Raw genomic sequence first — 23636 nt, forward strand, 5'->3', positions numbered from 1 at the left:
TAATTGACGAATATCTAGGAAATTTAAGTCTGTTTGTTTTTCCCTTAGTCCGCCTTTCGGTTTGCATTGATAAAGCGCACTGACAACAAAAGGTAAACACATTTGTCAATCTGCGACAGATGATCAGATGGCAGAAAGTGCTTTGTGTTAATTTGTTGATGGTAAATTATTGTATAGAGGAAGAAAGAGAAACAAGACTGTATAAAAAGAGAGCGAATGGCATCTCTAAGTCTAACTCTTTTGACAGAAAACATCCTATCTAAGCCAGAGACAACTCTGTATTGCGTGATTGAAGATCGAGAATTGTTGCCGCGAATTTTAATTTTCTTCCACTTCCTCCGTTGAAATAAAATATTTGTCAGTATCCTTTTGCAGTTCTGAAGATACCAATGTTTGTAAGTTTAAACCAAACATTGGTCAAACTTTTGGAGAGTCTAAGCGGCCGAAGGAGAAAATTAAGAACAAGTTGGAAAAGTAAGAAAACGAAGCCTCATTTTGAAAATATCTTCTTTAACCTAGTAACCTAGTAATGTTATGTGTTCTTAATGCTTATTTATGATGAGGGCCCTTTCTGTGAAAAAGGCAGTGAAGAGGCAAATCCTATGTAGGAAGCAACTGATGCAAAAATGTCGAGCAGCAATTAAGGATTTTTAAACTAATCGAAAGAAAAGCAAATGCAAGGAGGTTATAAATCAATGCTTTTGACGTTTTCTGTTTTTGCCATGTTACGCGCTGTTGGTCGAAACATCAAATAATTATCGAATATTCAGCTAAAACTGAAGAATAATCAGTAAATAAACACTCTAGACAGCTGGTATATGGGCTGATAATATTCGCGGTTGAAATCAGTATTTTTCGGAAAATAAATATTTGGTCTAAAAGCGAAGCCAAGGACATTATCAGCCCACATACCAGCGAACCAGGTAGCTGTTTATCTATCTGATAAACGACTTCCCGTTTTGTATCGCACGTTGACAGCAAAATTTTGCTGACATTTTCTTTTACTTTCCGGGGCAGCATTTGGAATCAGCTTTTTAATGTCAATAACTGTGGACTCTGCAAAACGAATTCGTCTGTCTTCTATGTACAGTAAGAGGACAAATACCGACTTGAGCTGACGCGAAGGGGGTTATTGCTTGATAGCTGCCAGGTGATTTTGTACCATGTGACATAAAGTAGCTAATAATGCAGTCGCGCGAAAATGAATGGGTGGGTTTTAACAGAAGATGTTACCCAAATTCTATTCCCCAATTTTAAAACCTTGCGTCTACTACTATGAAATTGTTTTTATGTATACAAATTGAATGCAAGATGAAGAAGCATTTAGCTACTGTTAGAGAAGAAGGGTCGTGTTTGTTTGTTTATAAAGTCGAACAAAAGAACTCTGAAAGGTCAGCGTCTCACGCAGAAAACGTTAAGCTGTTCGTAAACATTTTCCTCCTTCATTGCAAAATTATTTGAAGGATAAAAACAATAGCTTATAAAAAAAATCGATGCGATTACAGAAAGCACTGATTAAGAAAGTTTGAAATCATTATATTCGGAGGAAATTGTAATGACCTAAAAACACTGAACTGGTCCTTTCAATCACGCAGACTCAGAAGATAACAACGAATAATAAAGATACATTAAACTCCCATTAATGAGAATTTGACTGAAGTGTTAATACTCAGATTGGTTCTTTATCGCACATTTCTAAACCTGCTAAATTTGAATGAGAGTCTTATATTCCTGTACGCGGCTGACACTCCATGATGTTTCCTATCAGGGACAGAAATTCAGTGCAATCATAAAGGCGGACTCCACGACGGTGAAAGCTACGCTGCGTGATTGAAGATCGGCCATTTTATTTTGATTGTAACCGTTGCTGCAGCGACCTTAATTTAGTTGATGAGACGAATGTTTATCCTTTGCCAGATCGTAATGGCATTTTTGTGCGAAATAAACGTATGTTCGTTCCTACATAACATTAAGGAAAGCTTTGCGTGCTTTATTTCTTAAAACAAGAGTTATTAAATAATGGAGACGTTAATCAACAAAAGAAGGCCTTGACAATACCTCCTTTGGCTTCCCAGACAGCTGGGAGAGCGTTGGACTCACTTTTCAATGATTAACTTCCTGCCACGAGAATTCATTTTTGTTATTTACATGTGTTTCTAAATTAAATCAATCTTTACATAGAGCAAAAGTAAATAAGAAAGATTCCATGAAGTTAGTATTTGATTTTCTTAAAGTGCAGCATACATGCCTCTGAGCAGTTACTTTTAACCTATGCTGGGATGCTTCAATCCAATGAATGAGTCAAAGAGCTATGCTCCCGCGAATGAATCCAGTGAACGAATCGAGAAGAAATTAGATTAGTGCTTGTAATGATAATCCAAGAAGCGCTTGCTGAAATAACTGCTTAAAGTGTCTCCACTGATTTTTTTGGTTCCTTTCTTTTTTTATTTATACCGCCACTGAAGATACTGTGTTCATTAGAAACCTGACAGACTTCTCCGTCTAACTTTTGAAAGTCGACAAATGGGCATGAGTGATAATTGTAAACAGAGACGTAATGCTCACTAACATGCACCATCGAAATACAACATTTTAAGAATTTAGCCACATTGGTAATCACAAGTATTCCACAATGAATTTCATTGTCCGTAGGGCAGTCAAGATAGTAATTTTATGTAATCATGCCACAAGCTGTGCAAATGTACATTGACTAATACTTTCGAGGGTAAAAGATGTCATCATTTTGAAGTTTCGTATTAATTAACGTTGACCTCCTTGTCAAGAGCAACTCACTGGTATTTGTATCCTTAAAGCTATCGCTGAACTGTTGGATGGTGTTTCATTCATATTCCGTGGGAAATAAAAGTTAATGATCCGTTAATCATATCTCAATTGTAAAAGTCACGAACTGAGGTCAAAAGCAAAGCTCTAAGATAACAACCGACTCACGTTTCTCACGGCAATCAGAAGAGTTCTAAATCGAATGACGATATTGGAAACGCGACGTCGTTTGGCAACTTGAGATTCACTGTACATATATTTCGTGGGAAGGGAAAGGTAAAGCTGCCTTTACAGTACCCACGGAACAAGTACAACTAAGGTATTGTAAATACATTTTTAAGTATTCGTGTTACAAGTGTAAATACAAATTATAATAATTTGGGCGGACAATACTGAACTTTTTTTCATCAGGTTTGTTCTATTTTTCCTGTTATTGGGAACAAAAACTCTTCGCTAATGTAGCTCTCCCAAGCCTATGGCTTTGGCACCAGTTTGTATTTACACCGGGGTTTTTTAAAGAGGAGCGAGAAGAAGTCAGGATTTATCTCTTAATTCTTCGAAATTTTTTTTTTGTAATTTTTTTATTTTTTTGGCATTTTACAAAACATTACTCTACTTACAATACACTACAGGACTCAGTTACAGTACGTTGCTTACAATAGTTTACTGAGAACACACCAAAAACAAAGTATAGTTTAGAATAAACTTGATTACAGCAGATGACTTACTATCAATTACTTCCACTATCTACACGATACTCTACATTTACATTACGTAACGACATATTACACTCCTTTCAATATGTTACATAAATTACTTACAGTACCTTAATAATAGTATATAGCGAAATTGTGTGTTTTACAATAAAATTGACTTCGTATGCTACTCTACATTGTTTGGACACCCATCCCACAAAACGATATGTGGCAAAAGCTTATTCCATCTCTGAAAATGTTTAGCTAATTTATTCCGCTTTGTTGCTATCTTGATTTCTACCAGGTATATCTCCCCGATCTTGGTCTTATAAACTCCTATAGAAGGATTTTTAGAATTCAATTTACACTTGTATATATAAAATTTAGCTGTCAGTATTAGGTGATTTAGAATACTAAAGTCCTCTTCCACATTGAAAGCTCCAAAAATTATATCCATTATTGTATAGGTTTGAAAACTAACTTGACATTCACCAAGCCAAGAACAGAAAGCTTCCCAGAAAACCTTTGTAACATTACAGTAGAAAAAGATATGTTCGAAGGATTCAACCTCTTGTTTACAAAAAGTACATGAGGGCGAATCTGCCAATCCCCACTTAAACAATCTTTCGTTCGTAAATACTATGTTAATTAATACTTTATATTGGAATTCTCTAATTTTAGTTTCAATTGTGACGGTAAAAGGCAAGGAGTATATTCTCTTCCAGTCGAATGGAAATTGTGGAAATTTTTCCCTGAACTTTTTTTGTGCAGTTGGAGGGATTTGCTTTTTGCTTTTAACATTTTGAGATTTAAGCTACGTTTCATAAAATATGAAAGCGGTGCCAAAATTTATAAAGTAAGCGGAGAGATTAATATTATGAAAAACCCTTTTACACATGCAGATCAAGCCATAGGTGTTGTGCAAGCCGCCCACAATAGTACAATAAGCAATTAACACATTAATTTCTGAGGTTGAACACAAAAGGATAAAGACAGAACGATATACAACTAAACAATTAAAAACGTAGCCAGCAAAAGCTGTTAAATAAGCTACTAAGAAACAGGGTCTTGCAATTCGCATAACACGTAGAGACAATACGATTACAAAAAACTCCAGTTTTGGAAGCAAAACACTGCTTGAATTTGAATATATAAAAATGTTTGTACATGGCCCGAATTTTGGTATTAGCTACAATTCTATATTTGAACACCGTCACGTTTTTCGTTTGTTAGAAGTGGCCATGCAAAGCTTCAAAACACGGAGCTAACACAAACACGTTTACTCCGTCATATTGCCCGACCCAGTCTCTAATTCTTCGAAATGTCCTACGCTCTATTCGATGCCTACGAAAATCCACGAAGTCAGTCCAAAAAACGATCTCCATTGAAAGATCCCCTTTGTTATAGCAAAAATTCAGCCCTGTCTAAACAAATTGACCAAGTTTAGTCGCGCTTTATATCTCTAGCCCAATGCTTTTTAGTAATCTGCGTGTTTAATTTAGTCTGTATACTTATCACGCGTATGATTTTTCTCCGTTCTTCAGAATCGATTTCTTCACCTAACGATTATTTCTGTCGATTGTTCAAGATCACGTCCAGCACTAAACTGGCGCTTTAAAAGAATTTACATATTGTGTTGCTTTGTGGTGCTTTGAGCAAGGGCTACAGTTTTTTGACTCGATCCCTGTTGATTGTTTTGGGTATTCGAGCCAGATTCATTGCCAATTTTATTGTAATGTGCACAGCGGAGTATTCTTGTAAAGTCTCTCCTAAACAACGGATTCATTCCAGTGTAAATGAAAGGATTAATGGTGCTGGAAAAATTTACGAAATAAGCGCACAAAAGTTGAACATTGCGAGGTACTTTTCCCACAAAGCGTGTTAAGATGGTGATGGCCCAAGCGGGAATCCAGCATAACATAAACGCAAATACTACGACGAATAAAGACCTGCTTACTCGGATTTCATGTACGCTGACATTGGCATCCCGTCTTTGACTTTGATGGGTCATTGCTAAACTGATGTTGTGTTCCATGATCTTTCTTGAGACCTTTCTGTAACTGAAAATCGTCACCGCCAGGGGAAGAAGGAAAAACAAGCCAACGACCACAAAATAATGAACTATTTTGCTAGATGCAATCAGATGTTGGTTCAAGCACGAGGCATATTCAGGCACAAAGTGAAAACCTTGTAGACCAGCCAAGCGAAGACCCAGGATATAACAGGCAATAAAGCCCCACACAAAGGCCAGCACAAGGCGGGATTTTCTTGGGGAGAAGAACCGTTTGTACTCTACATCTGACTTGCATATTCTCATGTATCTGTTAACTGCTGTCAAACCCATCGTCACAGGCGAAACGTACACAACAAATAGGCTGAAAAAGGCGTTTATCTGGCAAAACACTTTACCAAAGGGCCATCTCCCTGAGATGAGCACTCCTGCTGCAAACGGCATGATAAAAATGGCGCTCAAAAGATCGCTGATAGCCAGTGCGATGATGTAAATGTTAGTGGTAGTTCGGAGTCTTATACTCCTGTACACGGCTGTACACACCATAATGTTGCCTCCTAGAGATAGAATATTCAGTGCAATCATAAATCCGGACTCCACGATGGTCAAAGCTACACTGCGTGATGGCAGATCGGCCATTTTGTTTGGATTGTTATCACGTTGTTGCTGCGACTTATACTTTTCTTCTATTATTTCAGTTGATGAGACGAATGTTTATCATATGCTGGTCCGTAATGGGCTTGTGTGAAATGAAAGACTGTTGCTTTGGTTTCAACAAATGTTGAGGAAATCTCCGTGCAATTGGTTTCCTAAAACAAGAGGTGTTGATTGTAGTTGTAAATAAAAAAATAAGGCCTAATATTGACAATGCTTCCTTTAATCTTTTCGAACTACTGGAAGAGCGTTTAACTCACCAGTGATGTTTAAAATGATTAACTTCCTGCCAAGTGTCACGTTCTCAATCAAATTAATCTTCAAATATGGACCAACACCAAACACTGAGAACCACTGAATTTATTAGCAGGTGCAAACAATTTTGATCTTCTCATTTTTGGTGAATAAGTCTATTAAGCATCATATCTCTAAGAACTGGATAAAACGCTCGGGGAGAATTATTTAATTTTGTTCTTCCCTTAGCGCTTAAAAAAATTAGCTAGTTAATATAATTTTTTTTATTTTCTGGGCCGTTTAATTATATGAAAACTGATTGACGATTATCTGGGAAATTTTCAGTCTCTTTGTTTGTTCCTAAGTCCGCCTTTCGGGTTATAGCATAACGCGCACTGACAACAACTTACGTAATCACGTTGGTCATTCTGCGACAGATGGTCAGGTGGCAGAAAGTGCTTCGTGTTAATTTGTTGATGGTAAGTTATTGTATAAAGGAATAAAGAGAAACAAGACTGTATAAAAAAAGGCTAAAGGGGGTAAGTTTCTAAAGAAACTGTGGTGCTGTGTCGATAGGGGTAACAAGGTAATTTGGTTCTAGGAAAAAGAACGAATGACATCTCTACGTCTAGCTCTTTTGACAGAAAACATCCTATCTGAGCCAAAGTCAACTCTGTATTACGTGATCGAAGATCGAGAATTGTTGCCGCTGATTTCAATTTTCTTCTACTCCCTCAATTGACATAAAATATTGGTCAGTATCTTTTCGCAATTCTGAAGATACCGATGTTTATTAGTTCAAACCAAATATTGGTAAGACTTTTAGAAAGTCAAAGGAGTCGAAGGAGAAAACGAAGCCTCATTTTGAATATAACATCTGCTTTAACCAAGTAGATCTAATTGTTATGTGCTCTTAATGCTTATTAGCATGTGGGCCTTTTCTGTGAAGAAGGCGGTATATACGCAAATCCTATTCAGGAAGCAACTGACGTGAAAATGTCGAGCAGCAATTCAGGATTTTTAAACTATTCGAAAGAAAAGCAGCTGCAAGGATGTTAAAAATCAATGCTTTTAACGTTTTCAGTTTGATCTCGGAAGACATAGTCCATTAGATATTTTTGCTTACGCGCAATTGGTCGAAACACATGATATAATTACATGATGATCGAAAATGCCCTTGCTAAAACTGAAGAATATCCTTTAGGCAGAAAACCCATTTAGGCAGCTGGTATGTGGGCTGATGATATTCGCGGTTGAATTAGTATTGAACGGAAAATGAATAGTTGGTCTAAATGCGAAGCCAAGGACATTATTAGCTGACATACTAGCCAACAAGATGGATGTTTATTTATCTCCTAGACTACTTCCCATTAATTTTCGTATCGCACGTTGACAGAAAAATTTTGTTGACCCTTTTTTTTACTTTCCGTGGCAGCACTTTTGAAATCAGCTTTTTAATGTTAATAACAGTGGACTCTGCCAAACGAATTCGTTTTTCTTCCATGTAAAGTAATAAAGATCAGGAAGTGAAACTCTTGAGCTGCCTTCAATTTCCGCTGGCTGTGTTTCTCTTCGATAAAAATAAATGGAGGACAAATATCGACGTGAGCTGACGCGAAGGGGCCGGGTTATTGCTTGATAACTGCCCCTTGATTTTGTACCATGCGATGTAGAGTGGCCAATAATGCAGTCGCGCGAAAATGAATGGGTGGGTTATAGCTTTAGGATATAACTCAAATTCTCGGTTATAGCAAAGGATATAACTCAAATTCTATTCTCCAATGTTGAAATCTTACGTCTTCCACCATGGGATTGTTTTTATATATACAATGTAAGACGAAAAAGCATTTAGCAACTCTTACAGAAGGGTCGTGTTTGTTTGTTCATAAAGTCGAACAAACGGAACACCGTAAAAGGTCAGCATCTCACGTAGCAAACGTTAAGCTGTTCGTAACCATTTCTCCCCCCCGTTGCGAAACTATTTGAAAGAAAAAAGCAAAAACTTATAATAAAAATCGATGTGAGTGAGAAAAGCACTAATCAATAAGGTTTGAAATCATTATATTCCGAGGAATATACACACCATGATGTTTCCTAGCATGGACAGAATATTCAGTGCAATCACGAAGGTGGACTCCACGATGGTCAAAGCTACATTGTGTGAGGTCGGCCATTTTATTTTGATTGTAACCGTTGCTGAAGCGACCTTAATTTAGTTGATGAGGCAAATGTTTGTCCTTTGCCAGATCGTATTGGCATTTTGGTGCGAAATATACGTATGTTGGTTTCTACAAAACATTAAGGAAAGCTTTGCGTGCTTGGTTTCCTAAAACAGGAGATATTCAATGATGGAGTCGTAAATAAGAAAAAGAGAAGGCCTGGACAATACCTCCTTTGGCTTCCCATATAGCTGGGAGGGCGTTGGACTCACTTTTGATGATATAATGATTAACTTTCTGCCACAGGAGTTCATATTTGTTATTGACATGTGTTTCTCAATTAAATCAATCTTAAAATAGAACGAATATCATCAGGGCAAAAACCAATCTGAAGAAAAAAATCTATTCGTAGGCGCCACTGTTCACGCAAAAGTAACACTGAAATTTCCTAAAAAGTGGATAGGTTGAGGCAGGCGATAAAGACTGGATTGAGTTTAGTTTTGCATCTGTGCCATTAAAACTGTGACACGCTTTTTAGACCATGCAATGTGTGTAGTGAAGCAAGAACACTTCAGTAACTGGATAACTTTGACGCTGTATGCAACATTGCTTTTTTTGTAGTAATCCGCAGCAGTTCTAGTTCAGAGCCTTGATTTAATTAGGAGATTATCGCTCAAGATTAAAATATTGTCGATATTATTTAGACGTAGGGTAGACGAGTTTGTTAATTGTTATATTGTGACCAATACATTTTTTTATTTTTGGTGAAAAAGGACGGTTAAGCATCGTCTAACCATAGTTAGTAAAGGGGAACTGGTTATGAAACCCGGCAAACTTCAGAGAAACAACTCTTTGTTATTACTTATTTCCTTTCGTAGAGACTTGCTTTCCTTTGTTTTTCCTTGACTTTATATTGCTGAACAATATCTTTAGCATAGGAGAATGACCCTACTCTGATATATAAGCTTACAATGTTGTGCAAAACATCTTTTTGGACATGACTGTATGATTCACAGTCTGCTTCGGATACAATTAGTTGATAGTTGGCCAAGACATCACTGTCTGTAGTTGAGTTTTTGGTAATTCTAACAATGTCAATTCTCTGTAAACCAGCTTTTGAAGTTGATTGCCTGAAATATTCATCAGTCTTCAAAAAGATCTTAAAAGCTGGCAATGTAACTGTCCAGAGCCTCCCTCTGTTCAAGCTTAACTTCTGTTTTTTTGAGTTTGCTATCCCCGGCATAGTGTCTGCCACCTTGGTTGCCAACAATGTTGCTGCATTCCGTGTGAGTCCTTTGAAGTACTTGGTGGCATTCAATGCAACAGTTCCATAAAAACTAGAATAAAACTTTTCAACATCTCCTTTCTTTCTTAGTGTTTCATAGATTGTTTTGAGATAAAAGAATTCATCAGATCTTTTCTCTAATTCAAATATGAATACAGTCAGCTCATTCTTAATGCTTAAATTGAACACCTTCCTTTCTTTAATACTCTGTACAGCACTGTTCACCATCTCGGCGAGAAGGCTGGTTGTGAACAGTGTAGCGGACTCACTTTCGGTGTTCCCATGTTTTGCGGTCCTGTGTCTCTCATATCCACCTTTGGTTTTGTAGCTTTTCCCACGTTCACAAACGATATGATAAGTCTGGGCCTAAAAAAAGGGGATAATAATGAATATACTGAATACATAGCATATAATAATGTAGAAAGTTCGGAGTTAGCAAAGTCTAGGCAAGAAATTGTTGTAGCAAAGGGTCGATTATAGGGAAACATTGTTCATGGTTTTGAGATCTTTATGGTCATTTTTCTTCGTTTTTAACTTCAATTTACTTTTTAAATAATTGATAAATGTACTGAGATTAAAATGCTGCAAAAGGCCTACTCATTTCATGCTATTTTTACTGGCTGTATAAATGCAAAATACAAGAAAGTCGTGACTGTTTACAGAAAAATTTTGAACACTTTCGAGTGCATTTGTCGATAGTTCGAGTCAAAAATACAATCTTCAACACTTACCAGGTTCACTGCTGCCGTGAAGTCATCTCGTATTCTCTCATCTTCTTCTATAACATCTAAAATAGTTTCTAAATCACCACCAAACATAAACAGCGCGTCTGTCTCGTCCGCCATATTGCTTTATGATGTGCAGGGTCACGATCACGTGATGGACCCGTCCTCAAAAGCGAAACATTAGGCCGGCCTTTTGAAGTTTGCCGGGTTTCATAACAAGTTCCCCTCTACTAACTATGGTCTAACAAAGAATCATTGAAGATGAAGTTTGGCGCATGAGCATTCTAAAAGTTAAAGATACAACCGCAAATTCGTTGCTTTCGTAAACCTTTTTCCCTTTTTCTGAAAGGAATATCTAGAAAATTTGAGGTAAGTTTGTTTGCTCCTGCAGTGTGCCTTTCTTGTTACACTCATTGCACGAACTGACACCAACAAGTAAACATGTTTGCCTGTCTTTCTGCGAGAGTTGATCGGAGACTGGGCTTTGTTGCAACTGATGGCGAATAATTGCATAGAGGAATAAAAAAAAAAAACAGCTTATGAATCGTCCAGGTCTAACTCTTTTGAGAGAAAATATCCTCTCTAGGTCAAAGTCAATTAAACACCGCCTGATTGAAGAGGAATCGTTTAATTTCGAGAGTTTTCGCTGTGAATTTTGCGTTTCCTCCCTCAACTGTATATGCCACCGTATGCTAGCTCAAACTAAAATGATTAAGATTGTTTTACAGTTCAAGGGGCTGAAAGAGACCTTTTTGAGGTTTCCTTATGCGAAACAAAACTGAGGATTATAATTTGGAAAAGAAAACGAAGGCCTTGTATTGACTATAACATTTTCCTTGACTTTCTCGGACAGCTGGGGGAGAGTCAGTGTTCAAACAGTATTCTGTGTTCCTATACTTCTGATAAAAGATGGCCTTTCTTTAATAACGGCGATAAATTGTGCCATTCAAACGAATTCTTCAAAGGATAAAACCTGATGTCAGAACGACAGGCAGCAATTAAAGACATTTGAAACCATTCCAATGATTTTTAATAGCGTAGAGGTTATAAATCAGTGGTTTCTGTTTTGTTTCGTCAGTTGTGGGCTTTTGGTTCACCGTTATCAAACATCTTTATTGACGACTTTACTGCCAGACAATCAAAGAACTGCGTTCGAATCCTAAAGGGAAGTCACATTGTTATGAAATACTCAGATAGTAAACGATTTGATATTTACCCAGTGAGTCGGCTAGGTCCGCAGCTAACACTGAAAATGACTTACATTAGTATTATGACATCACCATAACGTATCTCATTAGCGGATAAATTAAACTTAATTATCAATAATAGAATTTCTCGACGAAACATGTTTGATTTTGAAGATATCGGAAGATGTTACGAGATAAATTACATTCCTATTCAATAGAAGTGTCACTTTTGCTAAAGCTCATATCTACGAATTTCGATATAACAGAATAAGGGATTGTTGTTTCCTTCTCTGGTCTAACGTTTCCATATTCAAGATTCGCAACAATTCATCATAAAGGGTAGATTTGCAATAACCTAGCAGTGATCTAAGAATATAATAGTAGGCATCTTCTAGCCGATTCGCTTGCACTTTCCCCACTCCAAGAAAGAGGGGGCAACAGTATTCAAAATGAGGGAGAATGAAAGTTTTATAGAGCCTTAACATAACATTGCCAGGGACAAAACGCCTCATCATCCTGAGTGTACCACTTAGCGTATACCTTTTGAAGCTGTTTAGTAATGTGATCCTGTGGCCAGGTCGTAATTGTACTTACAGGGACCAATAGGTACTGCTTGCGTCTTTGTGTTGTTGATCACCAGATGATTCTCTTGAAACCGCTCAAGACCATTCATTATTCGCTACAAATTCGAGAACTATGGGCGACGTCAGAGGCATGCGTAGTTGTGTCGTCGGCGTGTAACCTCAGAGATACATCTGGTACGGGCGTAATTCAAGTCATTTATTTAAATGTTAAACAGCAGCGGTTCGAGGAGGGACCCTTGAGAGGCGCCCACCATTACTTCTGAGTGGCTAGAACAAACACTGGACAACTTAACTCACTGTCTTCGCCCCAACGAATAGGAAGAAATCAAGTTTAATGCAGACGGAGAGAAGCCGTGCGCTTTTAATTTCAAATTAAAAGCGCACGGCTTATGGTTAATAGAATAAAATGCTTATGGTTAATAGAATTCTATTAATAGAATAAAATGCTTATGGTTAATAGAATAAAATGCTTTGGACAGGTCCACTGTCACGGCTATAACTGCCTCCTTGTTGTCCAGGCTTCGCCTCCAGGCCTCAGTCATCTTCAAGAGTGCGGTGCAACAAGAGTGTTTCTTCAAGAATCCAGATCGATTTGGAGAAAGATGTCCATGGAAAGCGCCATCTTCCCGAAATGAGCACTCCCGCCGCGATCGGCATGGTGAAAACGGCGCTTCAAAGATCGCTGATAGCCAGTGCAATGATGTAAATGTTATTGGCAGTACGGAGTCTCGTATTCCTGTACACAGCTATACACACCATGATGTTTCTTATCAGAGAAGAATATTCATCGCAATCATGGAGGCGGACTCCACGATGGTCAAAGGTACACTGCGTGATTGAAGATCGGCCATTTTTTATCGATTGTAACCGCTGCTGCGGCGACCTTAATTTAGTTGATGAAACGAATGTTGATCCTTTGCCGGGTTCTAATGTATTTTTTGCGTGAAATATACGTATATTGGTTTCCACCGGTAACATTGAGAAAAGCTTCGTGTGCTTTGTTTCCTTAAACAAGATATATGATTGGAGTCGTTAATCAAAAAAGAAGGCCTTAACAGTATCTCCTTTTGATTCACTGACAGCTAGGAGAGCGTTGAACTCACTTATGATATTTATCAGAATCGCATCCCTCAATAAAATCTCGCAATCTGATTGGTTAACGAAGCGAGGCATTTAGCGTAGAATTGCGAGTTAAAAACGAGGCTAAGTGATATTGTTTCGCATCTATGTAAACATAACAAATTATGTAATGCTGTTTCCTTTTTTTCCTCATTTTTATTCAGTTATGCGATTCAAGGAAGATCCATTACTTCACTCGTGAATTCCGCATTAAATTGCACTTGAAAACCGATATCGCACTCATCGTGATTCGTGCGAGATCGGTTTTTGCGTGGAATTTAATGCGGAATTCCCTCTTCAAGTAATGAATTTTCCTATTTAATTAACTTTCTGCCATCAGTTCGCTTTGTTGTATACTTGTGTTGCCCATTAAATTAATGGTTAGTTAAAAGGAATATCATCGGGGCAAAAATCAACCAGATCGAAGAAAGAAATTTATTTGAAGGCCAGGCGCCACTGTTCACTCAGAAGTAGCAAATTCCTGGAACGCGGATGGGCTAAGGCAAACGATAAAGTCTGGATAGTGTTTAGTTTTGTATCTGTGCCATTGAAACGGAGGTACACGGTTGCTGGACCATGCACTGGGTGTGGTGAAATCAAAGCACTACAATAATCTGGTAAGATTAAAATATTTTCGATTGCATTCAAACGACGGGAAGGTGATTGCGATTTAAATTATTTTTTTACCCAATTACGATGTTTTCATTTTTGGTGAAAAAGGATGATTAAGCATCATTTAACAAAGAATTGATGATGAAATTTGGTGCATGAGCATTATTTAAGTTCAAGATCCAACAGAAAATTTCGTTACTTTATTAATGCGAAAAGTTCAGGGGTTTGAATGATTTTTTTCCTTTTCTGAGTTTTAAAGGAATTTCTAGAAAATTTGAGGTGAGTTTGCTTGTTCCCGTAGTCTGCCATACCAAGAGAATATAAACTGTTATAATATCTTGCTCGCACCGGCACAGACAAGTAAAAAAACGTTTGTCTTTCTGCGTGAGATGATTGCAAACTGTTGTTGATGGTGAATAACTGTGTCAAGGAAGGAAAAAACAGCTGTTGACTCTTCTAGGTCTAGTTCTTTTTTGAAAGAAAATATCCTCCCAAAGTCAAAGTCAATTAATCACTGCCTGATTGAAGAGCAACCAAAAAATAACTTAATGTACCAACGTATGTCAGTTTAACCTAAAAAGTTATTACATGGAAAAGAAAAGGAAGGCCTTATATTGACTGTGATATTGTTAGAAGTTTCTCTAACATCCAATTAGTATTTCTTTATTTCTTGGCTTTGAACTCGTAATACAACTTTCTTCTTCTTGGGACTAGCTCAGCTTTTAACTCTAACCAATACAATTCAACTTTATTCTGTTCTGATTGGAAATGTTGTGCACCAGCTTATAAAGGCGACACTAAAGGTGACACTAAAGGTGACACTATAGGTGACACTACTAAGCTGTCAATCTTCTTGCATCGTCAGCGTTCTATCTCAACCAGCGAATCACTTTAAATTACGTACAACAGTTCTTGCATGCTAAGTATGCGTCTTCGAGTTGTTTACGCAGTTACAAAATCATTTTCTACCTTAAATTTTATACTTTTACGGGTAAGATCGGCCTAAACAGATACAAGATTGATAATATAAAAGTTTTTAATTAACCTATTGGCAGAATTAGAGTCATATTTGAAAAGATATCTTGAGCGAAAATCATGATAGCCTTAGAAGACTGTTACATAACAGCGCCCCCAGAGATGATAAGTGGTCATGCGCAGTTTGTCTAATTCAAAATTCAGTGTGGAAGATGAAAAGGCATAAGCTGTTTATACCTAGGGTCACCTTAAAGAAAGAGGTGAGAGAGAGACTTTATTTCAAGAGGGTAGCACGTGACAGTAGTTAAACTGATAATCCTGTGGCCCTCTATTAGCCCACCCATCCCACCCCAGGGGAGGACATCCATCACACAGTAATCTCATGTGTGGAAAATTAACGTCTCCTACCCCAACCTTGCAGGAGACGGGACCTCCATTTATTCGTCCCTATCCGAGAAGACTAGAATATCTAACCATTTCTTGATGTCATAGAAAGGTAGCAAATTCTTCTCAATTATTTTAAGACTCTGAGTGTTGGTCCGGCCTGGGCTGAACCCTCGACCTCCCGCACAAGAGTGCAGCGCTCTATCCATTGAGCTAACCGAGAGGTGTCGAAGGTGTTAAATTAAAATCTAAGAAAGATTCCTTGATCGTGAATTTGACATAGAATTTGTTCCAAAAAACGAGTCTGAGAATAATCAAAAGTATAAGAAGCAGGAATTTCCAGGAATTCCTGTACAAGGTTAACTTTTACCAGAGAGATTTACTATTTTCCTTAACTAGCAGATTCGGAAATCAATTACATTCCCTGCTATGAAAATATTGAAGTCGAGGAAGCGACTTTAGGTGAAGCGAATGCCGCCTCGCTAACAGAGCTGGAAGCAGATACGTATAAGCCCTACGAAGATGAGCCGATAGCGACTGAAGAGTGGGTTTGTGAGTATCAACGAAAGCAAGAGACCCAAGCTGAATTCGAACGAAAGCTTCAGGACCGTTATGAGAGAAAAGATCCAGTAAATTCGAGTTGAGTCAGACCTAGAGCGTTCGCACGTTTGCCTCATTATGTTGGATTGTTATACATTGACATTTTCTTCGTGTTCATGGTCTTCATCATCATATTCATCGGAAGGTTCTTCAACAATGTTGTCAAGTTGAACTTCTTGACCTTCCAAAAACTTTGAAAGGAACAAAAATGTGAAAGAAAGGAATGGCTCTGTAGTTATTTTGTCATATCAGCAACTGTTAGCATGGGCATAATTCTATTAGAATTACATGAAAGAAAATACCTGCTCTATTTTCCTCATAGTGTTTCTTCAGTTTTTTAACCTTCACTCTGCTGTTCCTTAGTTTTGTTTTAGCAGTAATTAGCTGATTATTCAGCTGCCGGTTTCTCTTGATCAACCTTTTACACAGTCGGAACAATCTGGCATGACAGTGCAAACTGTTGATTGCTCTTCATTCTATATTATACAATTACAAAAACAAAAATATATTTGATTTGTATCTCTGAACTTTGCAATGAAGATTAATGCATTTTCAAAATATTAGAAACGAATCTTAAAAGCCTAAAAAATGTATTCAACATAAATTTGCTGAGCCAGTTTGACCGCTACGTAGCCATAGACCAGCTAAGAGACGGAGACAGAGTTTAGTTGGCCTGTAGCGGAATTCACGCTTTTCCATTTCATTGCACCCACCAAGGTTAAAAAAAAAAGGTCGAAACGTGAACACGTAAAATGCCTTCAAACAAGTTTCGTACCAATTCATGCAGATCATTGACACTATCTGTGTTGTTTCCATCTAATCCTGGGGAGTTGTTTTCAGCCAGTACAGCTGAACTTTGAAGTTCCTTCCCTTCTGGTTCGATTTCCGCGACTGAATCGCTGCTACATGTGGAGGACGCCGTCGCCGTTGCAGTCGAAGCCTCCATCCGTCTCTTCGCATTCTTGAGCGTCTAAAGGAGTTCGAGATTAAAGGTAAACATGATTATTTCAGAGGCCTTTTTTTGGCTGTATAAATGAATCTAGAAGTGCCCCAAAACATTTGACAGCTCTTACCGCTCGTTCGAGACGACTTTTTGCACTTTAACTGACGACTGTTTTTTTGGTGACTGCTTCGGCATGAACAGATGGCATAACGTTTATGCCGATTTCGTATCGTTTTAGCCTTGGCATGATCGGCTTCTTGGTAACTTCGTCGACGAAGCTGCAGCGGCGAACATAGTCGTTTTCAGTGAAGTGCCTTGAGCAGACTGACGAGTTTCGGATCCACTTCTTTCGGCGTTTCCTTGCTTCTGGACGTTCGTCGTTTAAAAATGGTATAGCATGTAAAATCAAACCGTTCTGTACATCTGGGAATGCAGAACATCCACCAACCACACATCTACCCGGCATATTCTTTACGCGTTACAGAAAGTCGAGAGAGAAACTTGCTGAGGTTAGCTAATGTTGTTTGACTGAGATACCGGGTTGACGTCACAAGCTAGTTAGTGCCCAATCCCTCAACTGCTCCTTTTTGTATCCAACAAGGCGGAAAATGTGCTTCAAATTGCGACTTTCGTCATCAGATTAAATGGAGACAGGAACGAGAATACGTTTAATTTCTTCAGAAAACGTCTTAAAAATACATAGATTTTTGAAATTTCATATAACCTGCTAAGGGTGATATGCACTTTAAAGTAAAATAGTATTTCCATTCTTTTTTCTTAACACTTAAATAAGTCTAAAAATACACTCAATGAAAATTCTTGCTAGATTTCAATTTTGTCTTTTAACAATATCTTCCTTGACCTTCTCGGACAGCTGGGGGAGAGTCAATATTCAAACAGTATTCAAAATGATTTCAAAATGACAAGCAGCAATTACTAGGACATGAAACCATTCCAAAGATTTTTAATGGCGCGGAGGTTATACATCAATGCTTTCTGTTTGATATTGACGATATCAGAGGATGTTACGAGTTAAGTTACATTCCCATTCAATAGAAGTGTCACTTTCGCTAAAGCTCATATCTACGAATATCATTCTTAATGCTCGTTAATCATTCTCACTCTTCTTAAGCTTTCTACTCATCAAATCATCTCCTTCTTCGTTTTGACCTGTCAAACAGATGGATTTTTTCATCGTACCCTTCGCTTCTTTTCAAACATTTAAAATAGGGATGAGGTTCAGTTATGCGTGCAAGCGCGGTTAAGATAAAACAAGTATACTATAAACCTCACAAAGTGGTATTCAATCGCATTTCTGAAACTGATGACGGCCTCCTTCCACACCAAATTAAGCATTGCAAATACTTTCCTGCTAGGAGCCCAATAACTTCCTAAACGGCATTAAGGTGACAAAAATAAAGGAAATGATCACTAACTAAAGAAGCTCTTGATTCTTAAACAAATTCTCCTTGTCAGCGCCTCCGTAAATGTATAGAGAACAGTATGGAGTGTGTATATTGATGTTAGGGTGTAAGGGGCTCACAGTTTCCTTTTAGTATCAGGTCTATTTTTTTTTGTTTTAATATCAGTTCTAAAGCTGATGATTCCATTTAAAGACAAATTAAGTTTTGCAAATCTATTTTTATGCTTTCGTTTTTGAAGGCCATAACCGTCTTGGCATAAGCCAATATAGACCTATCACGTGATCAAAATGATATTAGACTGGAATGAAGCGTGCCGCCACGTAATTAAACGGAGATTGAACTGGCGTTGACTCTTACTATCACGTAATCAGAGGGAGGTTATCGGACTGGAGTAGCCCATACCATCAAGCTTACGGCCTTGCCACCAGTTTACTCTTATTTTGCAAAATACGTGTACTGCATGGTGATACCTAAAGATTATTTGCTCTCTTTTGCGATGGGATGCTTGTCTATAAATAGGGAATCATGATTGAAGGATCTAGGGGTTGTAAAGTAAACCATAACGCAAAGTCTACAGCGCTGAAATCTAGCGTATTGGAAATTCTCGGGTAAAGTACTGTGGGTATCTAGTTAGTATAGGAAATAGCATGGTCTTTAGGGTATTTGGGGCGAAAACCGCGAATGATATTTAAAATTTCTCTAAAATATGACAAGTCGGTGAGGCATGTTTTGGTCATTACTATGGAATGAAATACAATCAAAAGGGGTTTTCCTTGTACGTGACGTACTCGACACCGTCTTTATTTAATGAAAAACCTTACAGAAACGTGTCGTGATTTTCCTCGTAATTCAAAACACTAAGTAAAAAGAAACCACATTTCCGGATCACTTTTAGGGACCACGCACGGTGACTGGCTGCCAAGGAGCCCTTTGGACCACAACAGTTCTTCATCTTCGGTGGTCAGTGGCTGTTAGCAAACTCCCTGTTCTTGGTAATGGAAATACTTCCGTCTGCTTCCTTTAAAATGACGGTCCCTCTGTCTCACCTCGGTAAAAAAACTCCTCCAGCTTCACAACAACTTCCTTGGCTTGGCAGTTAACCATTTTCTCCTTTCAAGAGGAAGGCCGTGTCGGTTATATCAGCGATCATTCTGTTATCTGACGTGATTGAAGCTACTTGAAATTTGTACCTCTATCTCGCTTCTTTTTATTACTGAATCTGTGGACTTGCTTTAGTTTGCTTTCTCCCGACAACTAAACCTGTCATGATGTTCCGTTCACTACAATCAGATTTTCAGTTGAGATAACGAGTAAGTACCTCTCTGTTCGTGATTGCGTCCAGGATTACCCTGACGTTGGGTAATTTTCAATGTTTTGCTGTGGGGTACTTTGAGCAAGGGGGATAGATTTTTTACTCGATCCCTGTTGATTGTTCGCATTGTACGACTCTGATTCACTACGAATTCTGTTGAAAAAATCCCAGCGCTGGATACTTTTAAACTCTTTCCTAAACAACGGATTCATTCCAGCATATATGAAAGGATTAATGGTGTTGGACAAATTGAAGGAGAAAGAAGTCAACAGCTGAGCATTGCGAGGAATTTTGTCTCCGAAAAAGCGTGTCAAGACAGCAATGACCCAAGCGGGAATCCAGCACAACATGAACGCAAATACCATGACGAATAATGACCTGCTTATTCGGATTTCATGTGGGCTGACATTGACTATTCGTCTTTGACTTTGATGGACCATCGCTAAATTGATGTTGTGTTCCTGGATCTTTCTGGAAACTTTTCTGTAGCTGAAAATTGTCACCGCCAGAGGAAGGAGGAGAAACAAGCTAAGAACGATCAAATAGTGAACTACTTTTCTAGATGTACTCAGATGTCGGGTGAAGCACCAGGCATATCCAGGCACAAAGTGTGAGCCTTGTAGACCAGCCAAGTGAGGAACCAGGATGTAACAGGTAACCAAGCCCCACGCTGAGGCCAGCACAAGGCGGGACCTTGCTGGCGAGAAGAAACGTTTATACTCAACATCTGACTCGCACATTTTCATGTATCTGTTGACTGCTCTGTCAAACACATCGTCACAGGTGAAACGTACACGGCAAACGTGCCGATAGCGGCGTTTATCCGCAAAACTTCTCGCCAAAGGGCCATCTTCCTGAAATGAGTACTCCCGCCGCAAACGGCATGATGAAAATGGCGCTCAAAAGATCGCTGATAGCCAGTCCAACGATGTAAATATTAGTGCTAGTACGGAGTCTTGTATTCCTGTACACGGCTATACACACCATGATGTTGCCTATGAGAGACAAAATATTAAGTGCAATCATTAAGCCGGACTCCACAATGGTCAAAGCTTCACTTCGTGTTTGAAGATCGGCCATTCTAATTCGTGGGTCATCGCCGTTGCTGCGACTTTTACTTTCCTTCTACTAATTCAGTTGACGAGACGAATTTTATTCTTTACCGGTTCCTTAGGGCTTCTAGGAAGTGACCTTTGTATGATGGTTGCCACCAAAAATCGACGAAATATTTATGCGTTTAGTTTTCCAAAACAAGACATATCATTGGAGACGTAAAACAAAAAAGGAAGGCCAGCTTAATGTTAACAATACTTTCATTAGCCTTCTTGGACAGCTAGTCGTAATTAAGGTCATGCTTAGTGCAAGAGTTTTTTTGTCTAGAAAGACAAGCAGCGATCAAGGATTTATGAAACCATTCAAAAGAAAAGGAATTGTGTGGAGGCTATTGATCTATGCTTTTGACGCTTCCTGTTCGATATCGGAAGATGTTTCACGAGTCTTTACATCCCCTTTTAATAGAAGTGTTACTTTCGCTAAAGCACATCTCTCATTCGTTACCCTCCCCTTCACAGATATTTTAAAGCAATTAGAATAATAAGGGTGATGCGCAAATTAAGATGAAACAATGCTATAAGCCTTACAAAGTGTTATTTAAGCGTATTGTGACGATAGAGTTTTCGCGCACAAACTGAACTCTCACGGAAGGCATAACAATAATGGGAGAAACTAGCTTGGAAAAGGCGACTCGGTAGCAGGAACGGAAACTTGTCAAGATTTCCTGGTACACGGGGGCCACTTCAAGCGGGCTTTTACGCATGTCAGGGACGAGACTGCGTTTTGTTTCACAGTAACTTTTATTCTAGGGCAGGCCAACAACTGACATGACCTCTAAGGTACTCAACTTCGTTATCGAAAAACATTTACAAAGTATGAACTGGTGTGAGGTTCTGTTGTTCTCTAAATTGACAATATTTGAATAAGAATACAAAATAGCGAAAAGGTTTCTTCAATTATTTGATTTCTATTTCGATATCCATATGTGAAAATTGAGAAAGCAGATTCAATAAACTCCAGGCCATTAAAAATGGGAAACTTAGGTGAGAATTCTCAGCTTTGATACTGGAAATATACCTATCGTAATTATAAGAGCAACTTATAAAATTAAGTGAAACTGCTTATCTATGTAAGGTTGGTGTTTAGTTTGATCGTATGAAAGGAAATTGAAATTACGAGCTGCCAATTACCATGAGAACAAATTTTGCCAGAAAGACCATTAACACTTATGTTTGCCTAAAAAATTTCACTGGAATTGAACAACGAAAGTACCGACAGGCAGCTGTACAATGAGGACAAAGTAACAACGCAAAATCTATTTCCAAAAACTACTGCGGCTTTTCTGTTTTTAGAACATCGCAAAAACGAAAGAATTCGAATGAACATGAATATGTGGGAAATAATTATACATGAAAAGTTTATGAGGAAATGTCTCGAAACCCACGAAAATACCTAACTTCAAATTTTTGTAATAAATTGCAACACTACAACATTTCGGCTATAATTTGCACAATAGAACAATTTGTAAAGAACCCATTTTTTCATCATTCTTTACAGCTCAGCCGGTCAAGTCAAAGAACGAACAAAATACAAGCTCTAGCCGGCAAAGCAGGCGTAATTTGGGCGATCGAGTGCTCTGTATTTTCTTAGCGAAATATGGCTGCCATCTTTGATTTTTATATCAGCCGAAGGCTGGGGGGAGAGAAAGAAATTTGTACTAAGGGGTGAGCGACAGTCAAAAAGAAGGAGAGGGGCTTGGGTGGTGGAGTGAATATTACGCCTGCCCGAACTCATTGTTACTTTGCAAAACTCCGTTCGGCCACGAACGGAATTTCTGATTGGTGCGGTTTTGCTGTATTTGTCAATGACAAGCCAAATGTGTCACGTGGACACTTCACACTTGCTGCAAAAAGAAAAAAACTTTATTGATGGTGCAGTTCTTAGCTTCGATTTCGCTCTCAAGAATTTGGTATATATCGCGCATTGAGATTGGAACAAAAAAATAAAAAGCAATTTCTACACTGGTTTCTGGAGAGGATCTACAGACCTTGTTGCCGACTGGCTTTGGAAATTATATGACGGAGAAACCTTCGAGCGTAGTTGTCGTTTTTCCCCTTCGAAGTATATATTACGATCAAATGATGGAAGCATCTTCGGGATTCTTCTCGCCCTTTCCCGCTCCCCCCCCCCCCCCACCCTTTCCCGCTCCCCTCTCCCCTACCGTCGACTCTGACACCAAATTAAACATGGCCGGTTAAATAAACGATAGGACGCCTGCATTGCAGGCTATACAAGCACTAGATTGAAACCCGCAAAGTAAAACTTGAACTGAAAATAAGACTCGAGCTACACGTCAGTAAAAATTCTAAAAAAATAATCCGAAACTAGAACGCATAAATTTTCCTTTAACAGTATTTTTTAACACTTAAATGATTGCCAACCACAGAACTTGATTGATAAGCAAATTCTCCCTGTCAGCCCTTTGAAAATGAATAGAGAACAACGTGGAGAGTATAAACAGTGATCAAACAGAGATTAGACTGTATTAGCACATAGTATCACGTGATTAGAGGGAGATTCGCCTAAAATGGCTTATACTATCAAGTGATCAAGGGGAGATAGACTGGAGTGGCCAATAGGATCACGTCATCAAACGGAGATTAGACTAGAATAGCCCGGCCCAACCTTTCACGTGATGAAATAGAGATCAAACGGGACGCCTGTTCAAATCCTTCTGCGAAACGCGCGTCATTTTCCCTGGAAAGAAGCGAATTAATGTGCACTTAGCTCAATGACATTGAGGCCTCCCTAACTCCGAGTCTTTAACCCCTTGGACTGATAAACATCTGATTTCTCCCAACAGTGCTACCCCTGAATCAAACATTGAGGTGATGAGAAT

At 38.5% G+C, this 23636-nt stretch overlaps 1 protein-coding gene and 1 pseudogene across 1 annotated transcript; both read right to left on the reverse strand.

Moving 5' to 3' along the window:
* Positions 1-3347: 3347 nt before the first annotated feature.
* LOC111344213 (melatonin-related receptor-like) lies at positions 3348-6479 on the reverse strand. Its single transcript, XM_022951425.2, has one exon. It carries the CDS (start codon positions 6124-6126, stop codon positions 5101-5103), a length of 1026 nt encoding a protein of 341 aa, XP_022807160.2. The 5' UTR covers positions 6127-6479; the 3' UTR covers positions 3348-5100.
* Positions 6480-19139: 12660 nt separating this feature from the next.
* LOC148725460 (beta-1 adrenergic receptor-like) lies at positions 19140-23509 on the reverse strand (annotated as a pseudogene).
* Positions 23510-23636: the final 127 nt, after the last annotated feature.

This window comes from Stylophora pistillata, chromosome 8 (assembly GCF_964205215.1).
Source record: "Stylophora pistillata chromosome 8, jaStyPist1.2, whole genome shotgun sequence".
In the NCBI taxonomy this organism is placed as follows: Eukaryota; Metazoa; Cnidaria; class Anthozoa; order Scleractinia; family Pocilloporidae; genus Stylophora; species Stylophora pistillata.

What these genes read in the sequence shown, in the direction of transcription:
- LOC111344213 (XM_022951425.2), bottom strand. Translation starts at nt 6,126, where the DNA reads ATGGCCGATCTGCCATCACGCAGTGTAGCTTTGACCATCGTGGAGTCC.